Raw genomic sequence first — 27545 nt, 5'->3', positions numbered from 1 at the left:
GGGAAGGAAAGAAGAGGAGCTTTTCAATGGATAACCTCAATCTTCTCTGTAAGTTGAAGATTCATCTGCTTAGAGGGATGGAAAAGGTTTAGATTGACCCTTGGGAATGTGGTAAGGAACAAAAAGAATTGTAGTTTGGCTGAGTAGCAAAGAGACCATGTAAGAGGAACAACATAAAACAGGCTAGATTTCAAGAGAAGCAGAATGGTGTAGAGGAAGGAAAGTGAACCTATCAGGGATAGGTAGTGGAGATCAAAGCAGCAGGGGACAACAGCATCAATTACAGTAATAATGTCACAGTTCACATTTGCTGGGTATTAAGTGCTTCACATGCATCAACTTTTTGGCTCTACAACAACTTTAACATAAGCAAATGGATGAAAATGAATTTAAGATCACAGGAGTGGTTATAGAAATTGGGGATTAGGTAGAAAATCAATGTGTAGGGGGATCCCTGGGTGGCGCAGCGGTTTGGCGCCTGCCTTTGGCCCAGGGCGCGATCCTGGAGACCCGGGATCGAATCCCACGTCGGGCTCCCGGTGCATGGAGCCTGCTTCTCCTTCTGCCTGTGTCTCTGCCTCTCTCTCTATCTCTCTGTGACTATCATAAATAAATAAAAGTTAAAAAAAAAAATTAAAAAAAAAAGAAAATCAATGTGTAATATTCACTTGCAAGCATGGCCCTCTTAAAACTAAAACTCCCAAACGTTACAATCTAACAAGATTGAGAAACAAAATACAGAACTAAAATGTCAGTACATATTTATAATTAGAGAAGATTGATTGGCTGATAATAGGCAAAACTACAAAGTGTGCTGTTTTGGTTTTATGTGCACTTACCAGCTCTGCCCTGTTTCTACCTTTATTGCCTACCCTCTTTATCCATCGTGGATTTGGGGCAAATACAGGATACCCAATTTTAGATAGTGTATGAAAATACAGTAGTTATCACTCAGGCCCAAAGGGAAGCTGTCTCTTGATAGTTAATATTTTACTAATTAAACCCTTAAGCTGAAGGTTGAGTCTCTCCCTGGAATTTCAGGCATTAACCAAAAGATGAAAGGCTTTTTTTTTTTTTTTTTCGTTTATGAGCTTTCTAAAAATAAACACTATTTGTAGTTATTCTGCATTATTACATGTAAAATGTTACACTGAAGTTTGGCTTGTAAGATGGTCCCCGGTGATCCCATCTCCCAGTTTCAAACCCTTGAGTGGGGTCTGGACCTGGTGACTTATAGTGAAAAGAATGAGAAAACTGATGAATATCTCTTTCATGATTAGGTTAGCCAAAAAGCTGGCTTGCATCTTGCACTCTCACCTGTTCATTCTGTGGGAAGCTAGTGGCATGGTATGAGCTGTCCTGTGCAGAGGGCCACATGGCAAGGAAGTGAGGGAGGCCTCTTGGCCTGCAGCCAACAAAGAACTCAGGTCTAGACAACAACCATATGTGCGAGCCTGGAAGTAGACCAACCTCAATCTTGCATGTAGGGGAGACTGTAATCCTAGCTGACACTTTGTAACCTTTGAGACACCCTGAGGTACCCAGACACAGCAATACATGTTGTTATTGAATAACTGTCTGCTCTAAAATTTCATGTACGTGCTCTTTCATGTCTAGCTTCTTTCACTCAGCATATGTCTGAGATTTGTGTTACTGTATATGATTTTTATTGCTGACTAGTATTCCATTGTATGATTACAATACATTTATTCATTCAACTGTTGATAGCATTTGGATGGTTTTCAGTTTTCAGCTATTATAAGTGCTATAAACACATATATATGTCCTTTTTGGACATCTGTTTTTATTTCTCCTGCATAAATACCTCGGAGAATAACTGCTGGGCCTTATGGTAAGTGTACATTGAATTTTGTAAGAAATGCCAAAGTATTATCCATAGTAGTCATACCATTTTACATTCCCTCCAGCAACAGGAGAGTTCTGCTTGCTGCATATCCTTGTCAACACTCAGTACTGTCAGCGTTTTAAAATTGTAGATATTTTGCATTTTAGTGATATTTCCTTGTGGTTTTAAATTGCATTTCCCTGATAACGATCTAAGCATCTTTTAATGTTTTATTGGCTATTCATGTTATCTTTGGTGAAAAATCTGTTCTATTTTTTATTGGGTTGTCTTATGAAATTTTGAGAGTTCTTTATACAATCTTGATAGAAGACCATTATAGACACAATTTATAAAGATTTTCTCTCATTCTATGGGGTGTCTTTTCACTTTGACAGTGTCCTCTGAAGTGCATATTATTTTTTTAAGATCATTTATTCATGAGAGACACACAGAGAGAGGGGCAGAGACATGGGCAGAGGGAGAAGCAGGCTCCATGCAGGGAGCCAGATGTGGGACTCAATCCCAGGACCCCAGATCATGCCCTGAGCCAAAGGCAGACGCTCAGCTGTGAAGCCACCCAGGCATCCCTGAAGTGCAATTTAAAAATAATTTGATTCCTTATTTTTCATCATAAATATGTAATGGAAATATTTTCCCCCATGTGACTTGTATTTTCACTTCCTTAACAGTGTTTTTTTTTTTTTTTTTAAAGATTTTATTTACTTATTCATGATAGACATAGGGGGAGAAAGAGGCAGAGACACAGGCAGAGGGAGAAGCAGGCTCCATGCAGGGAGCCTGATGTGGGACTTGATCCTGGGACTCCAGGATCGTGCCCTGGGCCAAAGGCAGGCGCTAAACCGCTGAGCCACCCAGGGATACCCCCTTAACAGTGTCTTTTGAGGGACAGAAGATTTAAACTTTGATTAAATCCAATTATCAATTTTTTTTGTTGTTGTTGTTATTGTTACCAAAAAGCTTTGCAGCCAGTTTTAATTTTCCTGCTTTGTTCTAATTCGATATACACCAATGTAAGCTGAAATTTTAAACTAAAAAAAAACAAAAAGAACAAAAAAAACAAAACTCGACAAAACGATACTAGTTCTGGGGAAGAAAAGAAAATCCAGATTTTCATCAGGAAGCGTATATCTGCTGGAAGTCAATGGAATATTATCTTCAAATTGCTCAGGGAAAGTATTTGGAAACTTAGAATTCTATAATATCAAATGATTATTTAGGATTGAGAACATAGTGAAGACATTTCAGACAAGCAGGACCGTTCTAGGTTTACTGCCCAAAAACCTTCAGTGAAAGAATTACTAATGACATCCTTAAGAAAAAAGCAAATTTGAATGGAATAGAATGCAAGAATCAAGGAGGAAAACTGAGGAAAGAAGGAAAACAGCTGAATCAAAGTAATGCATATTGCAAAACAGGAACCTTTCTAAAATAATGGACCAAAACACACAAAAATCTTGTATGACATTTTATACGTTTATTCATTGCCAAGAGATACATACTAAAGTTTTGTTTGGCTTTTCTGGTAGTGAAACTACATAACAGTCATATTCTGATATATTTGGGAGATTTGGTCAAATTTTAGCCTCTTTTTTATAAGATATTACTTTTCCCACCTCACTCTTGTCTCAACAGAAGCCATTCCCTTCGAACTGTTAAGGGCAAGCTCTTTAAGAAACTTTTCACTGAATTTCTAAAGTTTACATATAAGTTGTTCATCATTCAATAAAAGCTTATTTACAAACAAGGCAAACAAAGGCCTCTGCTGGAATTCCCACTCCTTCTTTCATCCTACTCTAGGCTAATTTCTTCAGGGAAGCCTCCAAGCAGTACATACTCCCTGGCCCCACTTCCATCACCAACAGATGGAGACTTTATTGCTCTTGTTCATGTACAGATCTCTCTTCCCCCCACAACTACTATATGCTCCTTGAAGACAGAGGTTTTTTATTTGTGTCTATCTGCCAATATCTTACACAGTGGCTGGCATATAGTAGGCATTTAATGAATCTGAATGAATACATGAATAGCTTTATGGTTTGGATCTGTAAAAATTATATTTTCAAATCATACTGAATTTGAGTTCAAATAGGTCAAAATCAATACTCTAGGATGCTTTCAGCTATTCAAACGCAATGAAAATATACAATACACTTTATTTTAATTAGATAATTCATAATACTCATAGTATAGGTGAAATTAAAGACATAAATATTAATGCTTTATGCTTTATATTTTGCCTGTATTTTATAATACATCATTAAAGACACATAAAAGTAGAATTATCTAACAAAAACATTTTTCCCTAAGTATTTCTAATTCTGAAAACTATAAAAAATATTAATGAAAGTTATGTTACATAGTTTCCAAAAATAAAGCTGACATATCCCATCATCTTTATGGGAAAATGACAGGTACAAGGTCTGGTACATTATGAAGTTAACTTTAAAAAGTATGTTCAGGATCAGAAGGTGGTATATTTGATTATGAAAACAATGGTTTAAATTCCCATTAAAACAATTTCAAATTTCTGTAAATGTACAACTGGCAAAGAGATGAATTGTCAATCACTTACATTCCCCAGTATTGAAAATGCTAGGCTGAAAAGTTGCAAAGAAAATCCGTTAAAAAATGAGATGTACTTAAATGAGCCTTAGACCTTTATCATTGAAAATTGAGATCCTATTTCAGTTACTACTCGGCTCTGGTAGGGAAAAGTTTGACCATCCACTCAAAATAGAGTAACTTTATTTTCCATTCCACACATAGCTGTTTAAGTGATCTTTGAGAACAGAAAAATTATTAGCTTTTTGTTATTCAATCTAGCACAGGCCATTCCTAAATGGATACTCTATGAGTGTACTGGCACAATGTGGCCTTCAGAATTTACATCATATGAACATATCTTATAAGACACTTTGGTCCTTCTGGTGACTACAGTTTCTTAGATGGGAATTCAAGACAGACTCATCACAGAACAAATTCTAAGTTATGGTATATTGTGTTAATGTAAGGCTCCAGTGTACTTTGGAAATATAATAAACTTATAGTTTCTTTTCATGTTTACTGAAAAAAAAATAAATTCTTTCTGCCTTGAGTCACTGAATACACCTCACCTCAGAAAACATACCTATTATATACACTGTTGATAACTTAGCTTTCAGCTTTAAACAATTATTTGGTAGTATACTGTTTGTTATTTTATGGCTTTTTAAACATTAAGTCCTTTAATATCTGAAAAGCATTCACTATATTCTGATAGTTCACAAAAAAAGAGATGTGAACATCAACTTGAAAAATTGTAAAGCCTTAAAAAAATCAGTTTTTAAAAAAAGGTTATTCAATAACAGAAATTAAAGGTACAGAAATGAAACAACTCATTTTGAAGTCCCATACATACATGATCCCCTTCACAAAATGAATCTATAGTCTTGCTTGTCAGGAGGTGGGGAGAAAGAACACAAAAAAAGCTCCTCTAAAGTTTAGATCAATTAGCAACATAAGTTTATTTTCCCACTTTCAAAATAACCCTTCAAACAATCGAATTTTTTAAGTGTAGGGTTTTAAGAAGCAACAAATGTGATATTAAAGTTCCCTCTTACAATAGTTTGACCAATTAACTGTTAAGGCTTAAATTAAAATAAGCATTTGTTTAAAGACTTATGTTGTATGAAAACATGTTGCACATTTCGAAATAAAAAAGTTAACTATATACATTCAATAATATTGTATACAATTAATATTAAAGGCTATATAAGGCTTTAGGAAGCTCTAGGTCTAGTTTTAGCAAGTCAGTCAGCTGATTTGTTACAATTCTAATGATCAAATTATCTGACCAGTAAACTACAAAAGCTTATTTAGGGTAGGAAGAGTCGTGTGTGTGTGTGTGTGTGTGTGTGTATTTTAATATTTATTTATTTGAGAGAGAGAGTGCACGGACATGTGAGTGGCGGCAGGGGTGGGGGTGTGGTAGAGAGGGAGAAAGAGAATCCCAAGCCAACTCTGGCACCAAGAGTCAGAGTCCTACACAGGGCTTGATCTCATGACCTGAGCCAAAACCAAGAGTCGGATAATTTAACCGACTGCACCATCGAGGTGGCTCTAGTGTATTTATTTGAATATGGAACCACTTTTCTCTAAGTTGAAAAAACTTGGGCAAAATAGTTTTATATATTAGTTTATTTTTTATAAACCATGTATTAAGACACATGGTTTAAAAGTACTGATTGACATACAAGACATATTTAAAACCTTTTCAAACCATTTGGATTACAGATACAAATTTATAGAACTAAAGAGACCTGCAGTATATATCAAAGGCCATGGCTTATTTATTTTCTCTTTTCTGGTACTTAAACTAATGAGGAATTATAAGAAATAATCCATAACCTTTTCCAGCTCTAAAGTTTTGATTATATCATTTTGCTTTTAAACAGTTAAGACCATATCTCAAGTTGTCTAGACAGTGTTGGCCCTGAATTAAAGATTATTTTTGCTCGTTTTCTATTTGTCCCTCCAAGTCAGTTATTAGTGAGGAGCAAATATTACATATTTTACTCAACTGATTCTGAATCTCTGCGCCCCCCTGCCCCCCAGAGCCACAGTGCTCAGCACATGGTAAACACTCAATACTTACTGAATATTCTTGAATGAATAGCAAAGTATTAAGAATGGATCAAGTATTAAAAAGAATCTGGAGATGATAATAGTTGCTTTTATAAAACCCCCAAACAATAATTTCAAAGATTCTAGTCTCCTTTTTCAGATTTACTTTGGTTTGTCTTGGAAATAATAGCAAGGAAAATATGGCACAAGAATACAGGATTAAATCATTATAGGTAAACTACAAGCAAGGACAGCTAAGTTTAAGTTTTCATTCATGTATTGAAGAAATGAATTTTACTTAGACTACTAATAGATCCCAGCTACTCCAGTTACTCTGGGATATAATCATCTTATCAATAACAGAAAAAATATCTTCCAGTATTGCAGTTTTAACAATTGTAATTAAATTGCTTATACTATAGAATAAGAAGCCATTAATTTTTAGAAATAAAAAATATGTATATACATTACCCTGATGCCTAGGCCCAAAATATATCTAACAACAAATTTTCTTGATTTCTATTAGTCATAAAAATAAAGGAAAAATATATTGCAAGTACTTTCTTTATAGACAATTTCAATTAGAAAACAATAGTTTAATGAAAACAATACAGTGGTTCATGTGAGTGAACTGATACGGAGGCAAGAAAAGTATTCAAAATTGGCAGATAACATTGTCAAATATAACTGAAGAATATCTGCCTCCATGACACCATTTACAGCCAGTAACTAATTTTTACACGTCTCAATTTTATCTTATATTCAAGGAAAATACAAGTCAGTAGGTTATGATCCTAAGTCGTAGTTAGGAACCCCTTCTTTTAGCTTGCAAAATGTAGCCTTTTGATTTGATAATTCCTCTACTTTTAACAATGACCGAATATCTCAGTAGCCACAGGGGCACCCACTCGTGTGCTTGAATGTCAGGGATGCTTTCCTGAAGGGCTTCTTGGAAACTGGCTTCAGAAAGCAGTTCTTAAAACAAACACACACACACACACAAAGAAACACCCAGTGTTAAATTAGAAAATAACAGCACTTTACCATGTAGATAAACATTTAAAAGCAACAAAAGAAACACTTCAAAATTGATTATAAAATATGCTTTCCCTTGATGTGTGCTATGAATCTGAACCAGAATATCAGAAAGATCCAGGCAGTTCTTTAGAAAGTACCCCTGTACCCCAGCCTATTTAATTCATAACCTCTGGTGAGTGGAACCTGCATATTTGTTTCTTGTTCTTTTTGGGAAGATTTCCAGGCAATTCTAATGTAGAGCCAGTGAAAATACAGAAAAGTTACATACAAAGAAGAAAAATGTACCCATAATCCTATCAAGCAGAGATGGATCATTTCCATTGTCATGTATTTCCTTCCAACTTTTTTATGTATCTGTCTTTCCATATATCAAAAACTAAAAATCACGCTGTAGTTACAGCCTAATTTACTTATTTTTTCAACTTATATTATGAATCTTCCCATGTAATTAAATATTCTGTGAAAGTATCATTTTAAGTAATTATCCAGATACTATATTATATATATATATATCATCATTTATACATTTCCTCATTGTTGACCAAAAAATTTTAGGTATTTCCTAATAAAAATAATACTGCGCTGAACATCTTTAAAATGCATGCCTGGCTACGGAATGACAAAATCAAAGTATAAGTACATTTTAAAGGTCTGATAGACAGTATATTGCCAATTACTTTCCTTTACAGCTGTATTTTATATTTCCACTAGCAGTTGATAATAGAGTGTCAATCCTACCATATCCTCACAAGTACCAGCAATCATTTAAAAACTCTCTGGCAATGGTTATCTTTTTGTTTTGTTTTGTTTTTTAAAAGATTTCAGGGCATCCCGGTGGCTCAGCGGTTTAGCGCCCCTTCAGCCTAGGGCGTTATCCTGGAGATCCGGGATTGAGTCCCACATCGGGCTCCCGGCATGGAGCCTGCTTCTCCCTTTGTGTCTCTGCCTCTCTCATGAATAAATAAATAAAATCTTTAAAGATAAAGATTTTAAATAAAATCTTTTTATTTATTTATTCATGACACACACACACACACACACACACACACACACACACACACACAGAGGGAGAGACACAGGCAGAGGGAGAAGCAGGCTCCATGTAGCGAGCCTGATGTGGGACTCGATCCCAGGACCCCGGGATCACACCCTGGGCTGAAGGCAGACGCTCAACCACTGAGCCACCCAGGGGTCCCTATCTTTTTATTTGTATCTTTTTGATGAAATAATTTTCTAATTCCATATTCATGTCCAAGCCCTCTACTCCTGCTCTGATGTACTATTACCCTCCTCACTGCCTCTCCTCCAGCCACAATGGCCTCATACCTGTATCCTGAAATCCTCAAGCACACGCACACTTTTTGAGGCCTTTGAATCAGTTGCTCCCCCTTCCTTAAACACTCTTCTTCCAGATTCTCACAGGGCTCTCACCCTTCTTGTAGGTCTCTGATTAATGTCACGTTAGCAGAGAGGCCTCCCTACTCTGTATAAAACAACCCCTAACCTGGGCACTCTTCTCCCTCAGTCAACTTTTCTCCATAGCATAGCATATACCACCATTTATTACATTTAACATTTACCTTACTGTCTATCTCTTCCCAACAAAACATAAATTCCTTGAGGGTTAGAATTTCTCTGACTCCCTATAAGGGACTGAACAAATGCCTGACATATAGTAGGTACTCAAATATCTGTTGAATCACTCAATCAATCTGTAAACATTCTATCAGGGTCAGAAGCAACCAAATAGGGACTAAGTGATCTATACAGTATGATGTGGGAGCACGAAAGGACCCACCTGACCCAAAAGAACTGCTGTGATATTTGAGTAACATCAATAGTAAACTCTCAGTAAATGTTAGCTATTATCATGTGCCAGGCACTTTTCTGAGTACTTAACTTGTATTAACTCCTTTAATCCACATGTTAACCCTATAAGACAGATAATACTCTCTCCTTTTCCAGGGGGCAAATGAGGCAGAGAGGTAGATCACTTGCCCAAATTCATGCAGACATTAAGTGGTAGGTTTCATAAATGGAAGGCAAATGTCTCCTTGGGAAAGTAACATGAACATGGATTTATCAGACTTACAGAGAACAGGACCTAGAGGGAATGAGGCATTAGGCAGATCAGATTTAATGGGAGTGAAGGGAGGGTAAATTAAACAAAAAGGGGAAGGCTCTGAGTCAGGATCTCCTACTTCACAATTTCACCCTGGTTGTAGTTAAACTGTTACCACAAATCCTAGGACAAAGAATAATGGAAAATAAACACTTTCTGAAGAATAGGGTAATTTTAGAACAGGGGACTTTAGAACAGGGGACTTAGAAGGGACTTAAAAACAAAGCTACTTTGGATGATAAGTAGATTTAATGTTTTACAACTTGATTGCTTAAAAAATAAAATGTGACACAGAGAGCTATGCTATTCATAAACTTAACTACATACTTTTAAATTAACTATGTGAGCTCTTTAGAATCAGTAAACATGATAAATCTTTTAAGAAAAGAATTGCTTCATTATAGATCAAAGTGAAGAATCACTAATGCAGGATCAACCTATAAATTCTAATTAAAGGGTTTAGTATTAAAATTAGAAAGACATCTAAATGTCAAGTTATGTCAGTAAAACAAAAAATGCCAAAAAAGGATTAAATCTCTCTTCTCATATGTATATGCAATTTATTTTGCCATAACAACGATGCATTAGCACATATTCACATGCCAACATTTAGGTATCATGGAAATAAAATACCAGACACCTTAGTCTTATCCCATTTCCTTTCCTACTACAAAAAGGAAAGAGTTTTTTTTTTTTTAAGTGGGGCCAGAACGGGGTGTAGGCTCATCCATTAGCTGTTGATAATAATTACTGTTGGAAGAGCTGCAGATCCTCCCCCTGCCCTGAAACAGATAAATGATATAGTATCTTGCCAACATATGGAAAGTTAGAATTTAAATGATTTATGTTTCCGAATAAATCAGCATAGAAATTCTTTGTTAGATTTTCACTAAAATGACTTTTTTTTTTTTTTTTTAAATGAATCTAATCACTTGTCAAAGTACTTACTGTAGGGAGAACCAAAAGTCATTATCTCCTACTCTGGTATCATTTAAATGGAAACTGACAAGAAATAAGGTTCTCAGACTGAAATACTACAACGTTTACATCTCAAATCAAAATGATAGTACAGTATTGGGGAGAAAGGCTCCCAATTTAACCAGAACCAAGTCTAAGTTTAAATTTTGCCCTTTGCCAGCTGAGTGACCTTGGCTAGTTTCTTAAATTGTAAGGCTCTATTTTCTCATCAATAAAATGCCTAGTTTCAGCTGTTGTGAGGATTACAGATCATCTAAGGCATTTAGCATGATGCCTAGCATTTGAGGAGCAATAACTATTAAAACAACTCCTTTTCCTACAAAACAGTGAAAAAATGAGAATGGGGCAGATTGCTAATAAGTAATGTAACAGCTTAAGTGGTTATCCATAAGCACACTAAAAATAAACTGTGTCAAACCACCAACATAATGCCATCTTTTTAGACATGGAAGTAAAAGCTGCATGTTTTTTACTTACCTCCTCTAGTATTTGTTAAACTAGAACTTCTATAAAAATGTTATAGAGATTTAAAACTTTCACATTTCACACTTATAACTACTAAAAATACCATTTCATTTTTTCACTGAAAAAATGAGAATAGGGGAGACTGCTAAATAAAGTATAAAACATTCTTTTCTCAGCTTTCCTACTTATCCCATAAAATGTTCATAAAACATCATTCTACAGGTGGACAATTCATTCTCATTAATCAAATAATGTTTCTAATTGATGACATAGATCTTGATAGTAATGATTAATAAAATACCTAATCAATTACCTATCTTAAGATGCTCAAATTTCAAAATAAATTTTACCTGCCTCTCTTTCCAGATATTTTACCCTCTTTAAATAAGTGGCTGTTTGGTACAATTTTTGCTGTTCTATACAAGGTTTTATATGATACTACTTAGAATATCTCAAAAGATCTTTTTTGTGTAGTTTAATATTTATAAACTTCAACAGGCTGTTCAGGAAATGATCCCTTCAATTTTTTTCTGATAGACAAAATAAAGTTTTGTGAAACTAAAGTCATATACATTTCAAACTATTATGAGAAGTTCCAGGTAACATTTATCACTGTATAAAATTAAAAATTAAATTTTAACAAGTAGTTTCTTATAAGATAAAAAGCTCATGATCAATCAAATGAAAATATAAGTCTTACCTTTTGGATCATTATGAGTCAATAGCTGTATGTCAAATTGTTTAGCAAATGCAGTCAAGTCTGGAGGCATCACACAGCAGGAGGCCAAGTTAACTTGGTTACTATTTGGTTTTACCTAGAAGTGAAAAAAATCAGGACACTGCCACTAAGTACTATGAAAAGTAGAAAGCAGTAAAAGAACACAATTTTAGAAAATATGAAAGACTGCATTTCATAGTGCTTAAAGTTCATAAAACATTTTTGTATGAACATATTTGTTAATGTATGCTTTTTTCTAACTCATGTCAGTGGTAACGGGGAAAGGAAAGCTCTAGGAAAGAGGAAAAAAGCCAATATAGTGCTACAACCCTTAGAAATTGTCCTGCTACAACTTGCAATATAATACACTTGCCTCAGAAACACAGTTCTAAGTGCAATGGTTCCAGCACAACCCTTAGAAATTGTCCTGCTACAACTTGCAATATAATACACTTGCCTCAGAAACACAGTTCTAAGTGCAATGGTTCCAGCTCTTAAAGAGGGAATAGGTCCTCAAGGTAAAGGATCAAATAGAAACATAAGAACAGTTAAAGTATAAAATATGGTTATAAATCAGACACATGTTGAAAATGAATTAGATAATTTCTAAAAGTTTCTCTGGTTAATTTACAGATACATTCCAGATCACCCAAGTCTCTCCAGCAGAATCTTAGCTGCATTCTGGCTATCACCAAATCAAAGGGAGAAGGGACAATACTTTCTCTAAAGTCTTCCTGTCCATAAGAAACTGAAAGCTCTGTAAAGGGGAAGGCTGGGGATCAAGTAAAAAGAATAAACAAAAATACAGAAAGTAAAGGTAAAATACTAGTAAGCAAGTTTCCTAATAATATTGTATACTATTAGGCCAGAGAGTGGTGGTGATTAATTTGACACCTATTCCTTATCAAATTCTATGAACCAAAAGTCTTTTATATCTTTAAATAACAGCAAAATATTTGTTACATATATTTCCTTAAGAAATCAGAACCATGACCTAATCATAGAGAAAAATGTAGTATTTTTGTCATAAAAGTAAAACCTGAGGAAATAGCCTAAATTCACTTTACTGTAATGCTTCAGTACACATTTTAGTGTTTTTGTCACTCCTTTTTTTTTTTTTTTGTCACTCCTTTTAAGTGAGATTAATATTAAGCTCAATTAGGTATATATTTAAGACAAAAAAGTCCAATGCTTTAGATAAAGCTTGCCTCAAAACTGCCATATTTGGAATAGCCACCCCATCATAAGTGTCCACTATTGCATATGATGCTAAATGATATGTAGCAAAGACTCTAAAAGATAGGCTCCTCCCAGAGTGCTTGTGATTGAGCTGTGCTTTACCTGCGCCCACTGATACAGCTGTTCCAACTGTGTTTTGTCTAGATCAGAGGTACCTATCGCAACAATCTTTTTGCTCTGAACTAAGTTTTCTAATTCCTCCCAGTAAGGCTGCAAATGCTCCAAGGAGAGATTAACTCCATCTTCAATAGGAGGTGAAGCAATGATCACAGAATCCAGCTGTGCAACTCCAAGGACTGAACAGGCTGATGTGAAGGAAAACAAAATATGATAAGTATTTGTTACATATTAAAAATGAAGATTTCCAACGTCCTTCAAGTATCCCACTAAATTCTGTCCATACAGTTCACTAGTTTTCTAATATAGGTTATTTCATTCAGTTTCATAATTTACCTATCATTTAGAACATTTCCATCTCTTAAAAAGTCTAAGTCACTGTTCATCTACTTGGTCTGTGTGGCGGACAAGTCAGTTTGTTTGACCTGCCTCTTTCCTAGGGACTCAAGCTATGATAGTCCCGGGGAAGAAGGCCTCCTTATTTCCTAGGCCCTAGGAATTTTTTGGTAGCTTCCTTATCTTCATAAAATTCTCTTCTCCAGTTCTACCAGTATCTTGTATGGATGGATGATCACAAGAATTCTGACCTCATGCTTTGTAATTGGTAGTCATGGCAAAGAATAGTCTTGAGACTCTGAAAAACTAAATTTATAGTCCTAATTTATATTATACAGGTAGATAATTTCTGTAAAAATAATTGAAAGAGTTTAAGTGATCATTGTTCATTCCACAGTTACATTAATGAGCTAATTATTTAAGTGTTCAACATCTATAATATTGGAAGAATGTCTTAAAAGAAAAAATGTTGGGACACCTGGGTGGCTCAGTGGTTGAAGAGCCTGCCTTTGGCTCAGGGCATGATCCTCGGTCCAGGGATCGAGTTTCGCATCAAGCTCTCTACAGGGAGCCTGCTTCTACCCTTGCCTATGTCACTGCCTCTCTCTGTGTGTCTAATGAATAAGACAAATAAAATATTTAAAGAAAGAAAAGAAAAAATGTTGAATAACTGTAATATCACAATAACCTAACCAAGTGTTGAACAAAGATGAAAATGCTTGTTTTGTTGCGGCAGTGGCGTCATGGTGTTTCACCGATAGTCTACAAGGGCTAAGAATACAGTTAAGGAGAATTTTATCTCCAAATGCATAGTTAACAATTAATTATGTCACATCTTTTGCATTTCTCTGACGTATCAAAATACCTACATAAGTCAATATGATCTGACGGAAGCCTTAAGAAATTAGCCTAAAACTTTAGAAAGTAAAATTGGGACGAGCTCATGATTCTTTTTCACCTGGTCCTCAACACAAGATATAACTAATAAACCTACACTAATTTATAGTTCATTATGGGGGCAGCCCTGGTGGCTCAGCGGTTTAGTGCCACCTTCAGCCAGGGCTGTGATCCTGGAGACCCAGGATCGAGTCCCACATCGGGCTCCCCGCATGGAGCCTGCTTCTCCCTCTGCCTGTATCTCTGCCTCTCTCGCTGTGTCTCTCATGAATAAATAAATAAAATATTAAAAAAAAATAAAATTCATTATGAACATACACAGTTAAATTTTTGCTTACCCATATCAACTGCATTTCTTGTTGATGATGAAGAGTTTGATCCTACAATGAACAGTTTTGCTGGGTAACAAAAGAAAATAAAATTGATTACTACATTTGGGTAAACATTCTACTACACAGTATTAACACTGCCAACAATACAAAGATGACAGAGAATCCTGAATTATTTTTCTATTCCTAATCACATAATTTTATAGTTTTAATTTTTAAAACATGAAAGAACATTTCCATTGTAATTTTTAAATTATATGCTAGTTGCCAAAAAATATCCACTTGTCAAAGAAACAAATATTAATTTTCCATTGTTAGAAGGCAGGTCACATAAATATACAAACTTAAATTGCTTGTAATTCATTTTTATGAATTAAATATTAATGGAACATATTATATACATTCTCCAATAAACTAAAATCAATAAAAGGCTAGGTTAAACTTGCTTATAATGGGGGGGGAAAATGAAAAAACCTCCATGATCCCATCTTTCTAATACAATCATTTTAAGTTTTAGACATTAGCTTCCAGCTTTTGATCATATGAAGATAGATAACATTTATTCTACTTCTATTTAGTTTGCCTTTATGTAATATATTTTTTTTACATCTTTATGAAGTAATTCTCTTAAAATTTTATCATAATAAATACATTCACTCTAAAAATGAGAAAAAACAAGGGAAGGGGTGGGGGATGGGGTAACTGGTTATGGACATTAAGGCGGGACATGATGTAACAAGCACTGGGTATTAAATAAGACTGATGAATCAATTAACTCTACTGCTGAAACTAATATTATATATTGATTAGTTGAATTTAAATTTAAAAAATAGAAATGAGAAAAACCCAAGAGCAGAAAGACTAAAAAAAAAAAATTGCCAAGTCTCATCACTGAAAGCATTCACTCTTTAGATTTTTGTATATTCTATTTTTTTAAAAAAGATTTTATTTATTGGGGATCCCTGGATGGCTCAGCAGTTTAGCGCCTGCCTTTGGCCCAGGGCGTGATCCTGGAATCCCAGGATCGAGTCCCACGTCAGGCTCCCGGCATGGAGCCTGCTTCTCCCACCTCCTGTGTCTCTGCCTGTCTATAATAAATAAATAAATAAAATAAATAAATAAATAAATAAATAAATAAATAAATCTTTAAAATAGAAAGATTTTATTTATTTAATCATGAAAGACAGAGAGAGAGAGAGAGAGAGAGAGAGAGAGAGAGAGGCAGAGGCACAGGGAGAAGCAGGCTTCATGCAAGGAGCCTGAGGTGGGACTCGATTCCGGGTATCCAGGATCACGCCCTGGGCTGAAGGTGGCGCTAAACCGCTGAGCCACCAGGGCTGCTCTTGTATACTCTATTTTATTTATTTTATTTTATTGTATACTCTATTTTAATGAATACTTTTAGATATTCATTTTTAATGGCTGAACATTATTCTATAATTTTGATAGGTTATAACTCAAATGATTTCCTACTTTTTGAACATTTACATTAGTTCCAGTTTTTTGTTATCACATACAATGCTAAAATAAACATCTTGGTAACTTTGCTCAACTTTCTGCTGAAGCATTTCCTAAGGACAAATTGTTAAAAATGTGTATATGAGTCAAAGGGTATGATCTTTTTTGTGAATTTTGTTCTTTTTTAAGATTTTATTTATTTGAGAGAGAGCGCAAGAGTGGGAGGAGAGGCAGAGGAAGATGGAGAGGCAGACTCCTCCTTGAGCACAGCCAGAAATGGGGCTTGATCCCAGGACCCTGAGATCATGACCTAAGCTGAAATCAGACACTTAACTGACGGAGCCACCAGGCACCCTGAATCTTGTTCTTATTTACTTCCTACTTCTATATAAAAGATTTGTACCAGTTTCCCAACTAAAAATTAAGAATTGCTCTCCTAACAATATAGGACACTATCAAAAACTATATGTTTTTGCTAATTTAGTAGATGTAATATACACCTGTCCAGGAGTGCATTAATTGGCATTTCTTTGGTTACCAGGTAAACTAAGTAGTTTTCCATAAGATTGAGGCTTTGACTTGATTCAAACTCAAATTTATTTGTAAAGATTCACTTCATGGTGAATTCATTATTCAAAATCTAAATTTATTCAATAGAGTAGTAGGAGAGAAAATCAGAAAAGGGAATGGAGAGAAAAGAGGGCTAATGAAATCACTCTATGTGAATTTCCTGGTATTCAACAAATAAAACAAATTTACCTTGTATATTTATTTGTCCTTTCCTTTTTACTGTTAGATAATCTTCCTAAAGCATTGATTTCCTTATGCTACTTCCCTATTTAAAAGTCATCGCCACTCCCCTGCCAGGTGAGAGTTAATCTTCACTACTTTAATCCACCCATAGCTCCCGTAATTATACTCCATGAAAACTCCTCCTATCATTTATCCCTCTGGCCATGAATTTGTGCCATTTAAAATGGTCTCCTTTCTCTGAAAGAGGAGGGATTTTTAGACAGGTAGAGAAAAGAAAGTTCTTCATATGGGGAGAATTTTGATACCTATAAATAATCTCAAGCCCTGGGGCACCTGGGTGGCTCAGTGGCTGAGCATCTGCCTTTGGCTCAGGTTGGGATCCAGGGGTCCTGGGATGGGAGTCCTGCATTGGGCTCCCTGCAGGGAGCCTGTTTCTTCCTCTGCCTATGTCTCTGCCTCTCTCTCTCTCTGTGTCTCTCATGAATAAATAAATAAAATCTTTTTTTTTAAAAATAAAATCTTTAAAAAAAAAAATCTCAAGCCCTCTAGGAACTGAGGAGAACCTGTAAAAGCTCCAAGATAGGTCTAAACCATGAAAAATTACAATCAACCACAGAGAAGAGATTGCTTTTACTTCCTTTCCAACACAATTAGCAATGTGAAATTAATAGAAAGAGATGGGTTTTGGAGTCAGGCATACCTGGATGGATTCCTGGTTTAACCACTTGCTAGTTATATGACAACTTTCAAGTTGTTTAACGTCACTTATGCAATGGGAATAGGTATACCTACCTTATACAATTGTTTTGACAATCATGTAAGTAATATAACCAAAATGTGCTACGTACAGTGCCTGGTATAAAACAAGGCTCAATAAATGGTAGTTACTGAGTCAAAAAACAATGCCCTATCTCATCTTACATGTCCACCCTAATAAAAAATAATCACAACCACAAATGGTAATAAATAATAGCTACTTAGCCCTTCATTTTTTATATTTTAAAAAGATTTTATTTATTTATTCAAGAGGGACACACAGAGAGAGGCAGAGACATAGGCAGAGAGACAAGCAGGCTCTTCGCAGGAGCCCCACGCAGAACTCAATCCTGGATCCTGGGATCACACCCTGAGCCGAAGGCAGACGCACAACCACTGAGCCACCCAGGCGTCCCAGCACTTCACTTTTTGCCAAGCACTGTTATGTGCTTTTTTGGTTATTTCATCTAATTTACAAAGAAGCCCATTAAACAGATGCATCCCTATTTTATAGATGAAAAAATAGGGCTCAGAGAGACTAAATAACTTGTTAGTCCAAGATTATACCAGTCAGTAATCTGCATACCAAGCAATTTTGATCTAGCTAAATTCAAGCTTTTAATGACTGTGCTATGCTGACTGTAAGCTGAGGGCAAGAACTGTCCTTTTTTTTTTTTTTTTTCCATTCCTTGAATTTAGCATGGTCTCTGGAAAATATGCACTCGATACATTTGTTGAATGGGTGCAACATGTATTTTAATTCCTTTTCATGCAACTTGTTGCCCAGACTTGTGTCTACACTTCCTGGTGATTTCAGCCATTGCTCAACAGTGTTCCACCAGGAAGAGAGAGCCTATGCTCACTTTGGATAGACACAGTTCTTAAGCCTTCCCTTTATTCTTTCCATTTTCTCCAACTTAATATTCCTGAAGTCTGACATATAAGTTAATGAAACCTTCCTGAAGAATGGCAAGGCGAAGTCCTTTTCTGACTCCACTTAAGTGCCAAACCTGACCTCCTATAACTTCTTCTTGGAGTTATATTATGCTTAAAAAAGAATCTATTGCTCACACTTAGTGACTGAGTCACTTATTACCAGAAGCAAAGAAAGGCTTATTCCCATGCCTGACAAAACCTCACTATCACTTCCACTGTATAACAAAATAAATTATAAAGGCTGGACTTTACCAGAAACTTTCATCTCTTCTCTTTCATCAGGGTTGATCTTTTCTACTGCATGAGATACAGTACATTCCAAGACATCTGGAAATTCCTACAAAAACACATGATGTTTACAATAAATACAAAATTAATGTTTTTTAAAAAAAATTAATGTTTTTGATAAGCTATATATTTTTCTACTGTCCATAATGCCCTTTATTTTATTTTTTTTTTTTTTTCATAATGCCCTTTAGAAAGAGAACCAAAACAAAACAAAACAAAACAACGGAACAGAGAACCATAACGTAACAGATACCTAACATCTGGATGGGCTGCATAAGGTTTATAAAGTCCTGAAAGAAAGATAAAATGCTGTGTATGTGTATCCATTTTCTGGGAAAAAGTATCTCATTCTGATCAGGTACTCTAGGAATGCATGATCAAAAAACCCTAAACAAATGGTAGCGGTGGGAGCATGGGAGCAGCCGCGAGGAGTTCGAACCACCAACACAGCACAAATTTTGGTTAAAAATGAAACCAATGAAAAACAGCAAATATTTACTCATTCTGCATAATGACATCCTAAAAATGTATTAATCACAAACATTTTAAACCAAGAGCTTTTTTTCTGAGTGCAATAAAAAGGTAAAGGCAATTCTAACATAATAATTTACAAGAAAAATGGTAAAATGTTAGTACATGTAAATCAGAAATATATTAACTCACAAGATTAAAACAAAGTAAACAATGAGGCATTTCCCACAATTCTTGAGCATATTACAATGCCTGGCACATAACAAGGGCTTAGTAAGTGTTTATCAGTCATGCATAGAGGCAAATGTCATTTCAGAGAAACAGAGACTGAAAGAAGACATTAATCAACATCTGCCTAACAGCTATAGAGTTTAAACTTGCAGAATGCCCACAGCAACAACTGTTTCTGGCACATGTCCTCTTCCGTAGTCTTAGAGTAGTCTATGTAATTTTTATGAGCTTTTGGCTGAGTTGGATTCCAAAGAATGGTTTGCAGACAGGTGGTCTGTATATTAATATTTTTTGTATATTAATATTTATAATAGTCCTTTATTAACATTTAATGAAATACCCAGTGTTCCATTTGAAACTGACATTAAAAAATTTTTAGTGGCCATATTTACTCTACCTAACAACCAAAACTGTTCAATAATTATTCCTTTACTAGACTAAATATAAACTGGAACAAAATATGCTGTGAATAAACTGTGGTGGGAATTTAACAGAGAGAATCATGGTGTCTAGTCTAGTTGAAGAGTTGGTAACACATCCGGGATTTTCTGTTTTATGCTTAAGCATACTGGGTCAGTCAACCATCTCAGTAAATCAGCCACAAGGAGTTTTATGCTAATTGCCTATTTGACTTCCCTGTCAAAACTGGGGAAATTAATTTCCTGCTTACTGCACTTTGCTTTTGACCTGCATGATTTCTTCATTCACATTTTACTCACCCTGACCAAATCAGGGCTGATTTGGGAACTCCACTCATTCAAGGTCTTTTGGATGCAATCTCGAAGCTGTAAAAGGAATGCATTTAGAAACTGTTAATCAAGCTCTATACACTTTTCTGTACTTCTACAATAAGAATATATTAGTTTGGTAGGTTGGAAAAAGATGTCAATAGGAAAAGCCATAAAAAACAAAATTTTAGGGATCCCTGGGTGGCGCAGCGGTTTGGCGCCTGCCTTTGGCCCAGGGCACGATCCTGGAGACCCGGGATCGAGTCCCACGTCGGGCTCCCGGTGCATGGAGCCTGCTTCTCCCTCTGCCTGTGTCTCTGCCTCTCTCTCTCTCTCTCTGTATGACTATCATAAATAAATAAAAAAAAATTAAAAAAAAAAACAAAACAAAACAAAATTTTAGTTCTACACGGTTTTTCTTTTCTTCAACAAAGACATGTTTAGATCTGTTTTTATCTTAATATGTTAATGTAAACAGTAATCTATTTTTAAAGTGTTTTTGTAAACAATGAAAGTTTAGTAAGCCTTTGAGACATAAAAGCATTCACAAAGAAACAAAAAGAAAATTTTCAAGAACAAGTTTATAAATAGAGAAACAGGAGTTCAAGTCCAAGGAGTCTGACTAAAATTAGTATTAACCACTATGAGAAAATCCTCAAAGATGAACAAATGATTCTCCAAGCGTAGCCAGAGAAACTCCATCATTCACTTGTCCTGTTCATTAAAAATTCCAGTTCCTGAGCCCCATTCTAGACCTGCTCACTCACTCTCAGGGCAGAAGTTGCATTTAACAAGCATTCCAAGGAATCAACATGTAAGGTCTGAAAACTACCATAGTCATATCTTATACAAGTCAACTTGCATAATGCCAGCCTACATGACATTTCTTACCACTTAGGTATACCTCCAACCGGTCTTCAATGTTTTCTTATATAAACAAAATTTATTTACATCAACATTATAGTATGTTGTAAATCTGTTAAAGTGTTAATGGATTTTTCATCCCTCATGTTGGCGTATTTCAAACTTGTCTAATATGCTCCAAAGTTAAGACATACATACATTCACAAAGTAAGGACTTAAATACATTTGACAGAACAAAAAACTTATAAAACAATATGTCCACTACATGCTAGGTACTCTCATGGCTTCTATTAATTAGACAAAAACATGCTGTCCTATGGCTCACCAAACTGATTTACGATCACTAATGGGCAACACTAGCAATTTAAAATCACCATCTTATAAAAATTCAAGGACACAGTGCTTTGCATTCTGTGGGCAATCAATGAAAAAATAAATGAGTAACTGGAAGTCCCTAAACTGCAATAACAGAGGCTAAACTTCTGAACTCAGTGATCTATGATTGTTTATGATAAAAACTAACACAAGTATTTTATTGCTTTTATCTTAGTACACATAACAAGGGACAACTGCTTTATCAATTTAAGAGCTCAGAGTATCTTTCTTAAGCTTCACAATCCACAACAAAAACTTATGTGCTATCCTCAGTAGTCCACATGAACTCAATTTACAAGGTCTATATCTTCATGGAAAATATATTTACAACTAAATTTAAGATACTAAATAAAAATTAGTTGATAATTATTCCGGACAGAATTTCAAGTCAATATTCTTTTCAAAATTAGTAAAAGTTGGGGCAGCAGGAACGATTAGAAGTTAACAATTCTATCAGGAGTACTTTCTTTGGTTCAAATCATGGGAGAATTTTTAAGATATTTTCCTCTGAAAGGATGGCTGGCTCATGTGCATACTTAAGGCTTTCCTGATAAAAAGCCCAATTCAGGAAGGTAAGTATATTTTCAGAGTATTCACTTCCTTCTTGAAACCATTTCTTTAATCTTGGATTCTGCAAAATGTCAGGACAAATCACAGGACAATGAGAAATTCATGAACTATTATCACAATGTTACAATGAGAAATTCATGGACTATTATCACAAACCTAATGATTTCTAATCTTCTTACATGTTATCTATATTGATTGAACATTAAACTTGTATTTTTTTTGGTTCTCTGCTCTCTTCATTCTTATATATGCATAGGATCACTGAAGATAAGTATCATCATAATGTAGTGCATCATTAGATCTGGAGTTGTATGAGAGTTTTAAATATACTACATGATTCATCTGGCCAAATAAGCTTACAACAAAGAACTGAGCAAAACAGTCCTATAATGGCTCACTTAAAAAGTAAGATTTGATTTCATAAAATTCCAGTGAAAAAAATTTTTAAGGATAATAGAATTTAAAAAACAAACACATTAGAACTAGAAGAGACCTTTTAGGAAACTTAATCTAACTCTCTACTCAATGTGTAAATTTTCTTTTTTAAATATTTTTTTATTCATGAGAGACAGAGAGAGGCAGACACAGGCAGAGTTGGAAAAGCAGGCTCTTCTCAGGGAGCCCAATGCAGGACTTGATCCCAGACCCCAGGATCACGCCTTGAGCCAAAGGCATATGCTCAACTGCTGAGCCACCCAGGCATCCCTAAATTTTCTTAATAATGAGTGATTTATTTAGTTTCTTTATGAGGTTAACTGTTTCAAATAGCATATTCCAATTTGGAGCTCTATTTGTTACAAAGTTGTTTCTTTTTTTCTTTTTTTCAACACAGAATTAAAACCTGTCTCTCCTAAACTGTCCTAATTTCCTATGATTTGCTGCCGTATCTTCAAGTTTTCCTTAAATGTTTTCTAGCTTATTTTTGTCCCTCTTATGCAGCACCCCCCGCCAAAAGAAACCTAGAATTAGTCCTTTGAACAATGTTTTTCAAACTGTGGAGTGTGACTCATTATATTAAGAAATAGTTTTTAAAAATTAAAATAGAAAAAAAAATTAAAATAGGATAGGAACAGAATACACAGTATACACTAAAGATTGGTATCTTTATAAAATCTTTGAGAGATAAATTAACAGCTTTAGTAAAGTACAGACACAAAATTCACTCATTTTATGTGCACAATTCAATGATTTTTGGAGTGTGTGCAGTTTTACAGAGTTGTGCAGCCATCACCACAATCCAACTTTAGAACATCACCATGTGCCCACTAGCAGTCACTACCTATTCTTATCCCCAGCCAAAGGCAATCACTCATCCTACTTTCCGTCCTTATGGACTATGAACTAGATTGCAAAAGGTAAAATTGCTTACTGGGTTTGCAGTCAAGAAACTTTGAAGGTCACTACTTTAGAGTGTGTTGTAGTGAAACAAGATGGCAAAACTTTCACCAAATATTGTCAATATACATGGAAAATGGTGTATTGAACCAGCAGCTCTGGGAGGAAACTGAAGGAATTGAGAAAATATTTATAATATAAATATAGTATATATAATATAAACTGAGAAATATTTATTTGGGGGAAAAATAGTCCAAGTGGGGTGGTTTAAACAAAAAAAGGTAGACATACTGAGATGGATGGAGCCTGGTCACAGAATGTGATACAGATTTCGGCTCCTATTAAAGTCACAACCAAAGAATTCTCATCTGGTGGGTGCTCACTCCCCACCCCAGGCCTGGGCACAGGCCCAGAGCATACTCAGAGGGATGCCAGTGCTGCTGCAAAGCCCATCACCAACATCTTACATGAAAGAGCAAAAACTGGGCAGCCTGGGTGGCCCAGTGGTTTAGCGCCGTCTTCAGCCCAGGGCCTGATCCTGGAGACCTGGGATCCAGTTCCATGTCGGGCTCCCTGCATGGAGCCTGCTTCTCCCTCTGCCTGTGTGTGTGTCTCTCTCTCTCTCGAATAAATAAATAAAATCTTAAAAAAAAAAAAAAGAAAAAGAAAAAGAAAGAAAGAAAGAAAGAAAAAGAAAAAACTGCCTAGGAATACAGTACAGCTGATATCGTAATACGGCACAGGATATTTTTTTTCTTTCAATCAAGATTTCTTTAAAATTCTGATATATAGGGAGATATATGCCTGCAAGGTGAGCGTTCTCCTGTTTTATCTCTGATTCCTCCCAGTGAGTTGATGAGGACCTTATCACCATCCAGCTTCGAATTTGCCCTAACAAGACTCAGAGAAGGGAACTTTCCCAAACTCACGCAGCTCCTCGACGAAAGGTGAGTTTTCATTTACTGTTATTTTTCAACACCGAAAGCATCCCATGCCGCCTGAGGCCTCCGCAGCTACCTGGGCACACTGTCCACTGAGGGATGACCAGCTAAGGACCGAATATGTATCATTCCAGATTCATCACTGCCACTCCAAGCTAGTGATTAGTCTCCGGATAAACCGAGGCAGGTTAATCTTCAGCCAGAAAAAATACATACCTTACTCCGAAGGCGAATTTGAGCCTTGAGTCATGTGCCTCACAGCCACAGAGAAACTACTGTTAACAGCCTCGGAGCTAAGTGGATTATTGCTACTACCTTCACCTGCGCCCTGGAGAAGCGAATCTAAACTGTGTTCACCTGGCCGCGGTGGGGGGGTGGGGGGTGGGGGGTGGAAGGGGGCGAGAGCTGGGGCGGAGGGGTGGGAGCGAGGGGCTGGTCCTCCCTGCACCCCCTCCCCTCCCCCGGCCCCAAGAGGGGTCCAGCGAGTTGGGCTGCCGGCCGGGAGCACTGGCCGAGGCATCCTCGGGGTGAAGTTGCACCTGCCGACTGTTTTCGGACGCGCGCCCCCCGCGCCCTCCCCGCGCCGCGGCCTGCCCCGGGGGCCCCGCGTCTCTCACCTCCTCGCTGTGTGTGGACGGGCACTTCTTGCGCAGGCGACCCCAGTTCAGCAGGTTGCCCGTCTGCAGGTGCAGGGTGCGGGCCCGCGCCAGCAGCGCCCCGGCCGCGCGGGGGTCGGTGCCCATGGCAGCGGCCGACGGAGGGCGGCCGGGCGGCGCCGGGGCCGCGGGCCGGGAGGAGGCCGGAGAGCCGGGCGCGAGGCCGCCCGCCCCACGCGGCGGGACCTCAGCCCGCGCTCGGGGCCGAGGAGGCCGGACGGCGGCGCAGCGGCGGCCCGGGGAGGGCGCGCTGGCGGCGGCGGCGGCGGCGGCGGCGGCTGCTGCTCCTGCGGCCGCCGCCGGAGAGTTGACTCCCGACTGGAGGGACCGTTTCCTGGAAGACAATGACTAAGCAGAAATCGCGGCTGAGAAAGTGCTTGGTAACCGTTACCCGTCCCGCGGCGGGGCCGGGCGGGGCGGGGCGGCGACAGGGCTGCGGGACGCCCGCCCGCGGGTGACTGGCCCTCGGCCTGCGGCGGGCGTGGCGCCGGGCGGCGGGCGGGCGGGCGCGCGCGGCGGAGCGGGCGCGGGGGCGGGGCCGGGCTGATCGGGGGGCGGGGCGGGGCCGGGGGCGGGGCCGATCGGGGGCGGGGCCGGGGCTGATCGGGGGCGGGGCCGGGGCTGATCGGGGGCGGGGCTCCTGCCTGCGCCCGCGCCACCCGGTCGCCCGCCGCGCTCGCGCTCTCGCCTCCCAGCCAATGGGCGGCCGCGCTGCTGCGCTCCTGCCGCACCTCTTTAAAAAGACAGCGAGCGCCGCTGCAGAGGCTTTGAGCTACCAGCGGGTTCGAGTTCTCCCGGGCGGGAGTGAAGGCTAAGTGCCCCCTCATCGCTTTTCTACCGCCCTAGTTCCCCTTTCTCAAGGTCCCCGCCCGCCCCGAGCTGCGCGCTGTTCTCCCTACCCACGGGGTCTAGTGAGTCGCACCGCTTGCTGCACAGGGAGGCCCTCGAGTGAGACTCGGTCTTGGCCTCCGACAGGCTAAAACCCAAGGCGACGCCTGAGCGTGCGAGAGAGCGTGTTAGGGCAGTTCGCACATGAGTTCAGGTTAGAGAGCCCTTCATCCGGTGGAGCCGGGGGAGACTTTCATCAGCCCCTCCCTTAGAGACCCTTGTGGTTCTTTACTCCTGTTCTGTTTTTCTTTTCTTTTTATTGGAGTTCAGTTTGCCAACATATAGCATAACACCCAGTGCTCATCCCGCCAAGTGCCCCCCTCAGTGCCCGTCACCCAGTCACCCCCACCCCCCGCCCTCCTCCCCTTCCACCACCCCTAGTTCGTTTCCCAGAGTTAGGAGTCTCTCATGTTCTTTCTCCCTTTCTGATGTTTCCCACTCACTTTTTCTCCTTTCCCCTTTATTCCCTTTCACTATTTTCTATATTCCCCAAATGAATGAGACCATATAATGTTTGTCCTCCGATTGACTTATTTCACTCAGCATAATACCCTCCAGTTCCATCCACCTCGAAGCAAACGGTGGGTATTTGTCGTTTCTAATGGCTGAGTAATATTCCATTGTATACATAGACCACATCTTCTTTATCCATTCATCATTCGATGGACACCAAGGCTCCTTCCACAGTTTGGCTATTGTGGACATTGCTGCTATAAACATCGGGGTGCAGGTGTCTGGCGTTTCACTGCATCTGTATCTTTGGGGTAAATCCCCAGCAGTGCAATTGCTGGGTCATAGGGCAGCTCTATTTTTAACTCTTCGAGGAACCTCCACACAGTTTTCCAGAGTGGCTGCACCAGTTCACATTCCCACCAACAGTGCAGGAGGGTTCCCCTTTCTCCGCATCCTCTCCAACATTTGTGGTTTCCTGCTTTGTTAATTTTCCCCATTCTCAAAAAATAAAAAAAATAAAAAAATAAAATAAATTTTTCCCCATTCTCACTGGTGTGAGGTGGGATCTCATTGTGGTTTTGATTTCTATTTCCCTGATGGCAAGTGATGAGAAGCATTTTCTCATGTGCATGTTGGCCATGTCTATGTCTTCCTCTGTGAGATTTCTGTTCATGTCTTTTGCCCATTTAATGATTGGATTGTTTGTTTCTTTGCTGTTGAGTTTAATAAGTTCTTTATAGATCTTGGATACTAGCCCTTTGTCTGATACGTCATTTGCAAATATCTTCTCCCATTCTGTACGTTGTCTTTTAGTTTTGTTGACTGTTTCTTTTGCTGTGCAAAAGCTTCTTATCTTGATGAGGTCCCAGTAGTTCATTTTTGCTGGTTGCATATGTGGTTGACTTGGTGTGAATCTCAGGTTGGACATTTATGGGGCTTTCTCAAGAAACTTTTGCCTTTGTGAAAAGTAATCAGAGTAAAAGGCAAAATGCTGTCTTAGAGGATAAACTCCGGTCGGTAAGAATTGAGGGTGAGGTGGAAAAGAAGCTCCTTGCAGCAGGGAGTTAGAGATGGCGCCTGATTTTAACCAAGTATTTGTTGGCTGGATGAAGGTAAGAATTCCTTGAAGAGAAG

At 37.9% G+C, this 27545-nt stretch overlaps 1 protein-coding gene across 2 annotated transcripts; it reads right to left on the bottom strand.

Annotated features, from left to right (window-relative positions):
- Positions 1–3319: 3319 nt before the first annotated feature.
- GCLM (glutamate-cysteine ligase modifier subunit) lies at positions 3320–25419 on the bottom strand. 2 transcript variants are annotated; one of them, XM_041748553.1, is made up of 7 exons: positions 25032–25419; positions 20321–20386; positions 18864–18948; positions 14718–14777; positions 13132–13334; positions 11773–11887; positions 3320–7444 (listed from the first exon to the last, which is right to left on the bottom strand). In XM_041748553.1, exons 1-7 carry the CDS (start codon positions 25155–25157, stop codon positions 7275–7277), a joined length of 825 nt encoding a protein of 274 aa, XP_041604487.1. In that variant the 5' UTR covers positions 25158–25419; the 3' UTR covers positions 3320–7274. The 2 variants fall into 2 exon arrangements, with proteins under 2 accessions (XP_041604487.1, XP_041604488.1); XM_041748554.1 differs by lacking the exon at positions 25032–25419 and adding an exon at positions 24403–24449.
- Between the last annotated feature and the right edge of the window lie 2126 nt (positions 25420–27545).

Source organism: Vulpes lagopus, chromosome 3, assembly GCF_018345385.1.
Source record: "Vulpes lagopus strain Blue_001 chromosome 3, ASM1834538v1, whole genome shotgun sequence".
Classification (NCBI taxonomy): domain Eukaryota; kingdom Metazoa; phylum Chordata; class Mammalia; order Carnivora; family Canidae; genus Vulpes; species Vulpes lagopus.
Note: the sequence above shows the minus strand (reverse complement) of the source record. Positions and strands in the feature narration are given on the sequence as shown.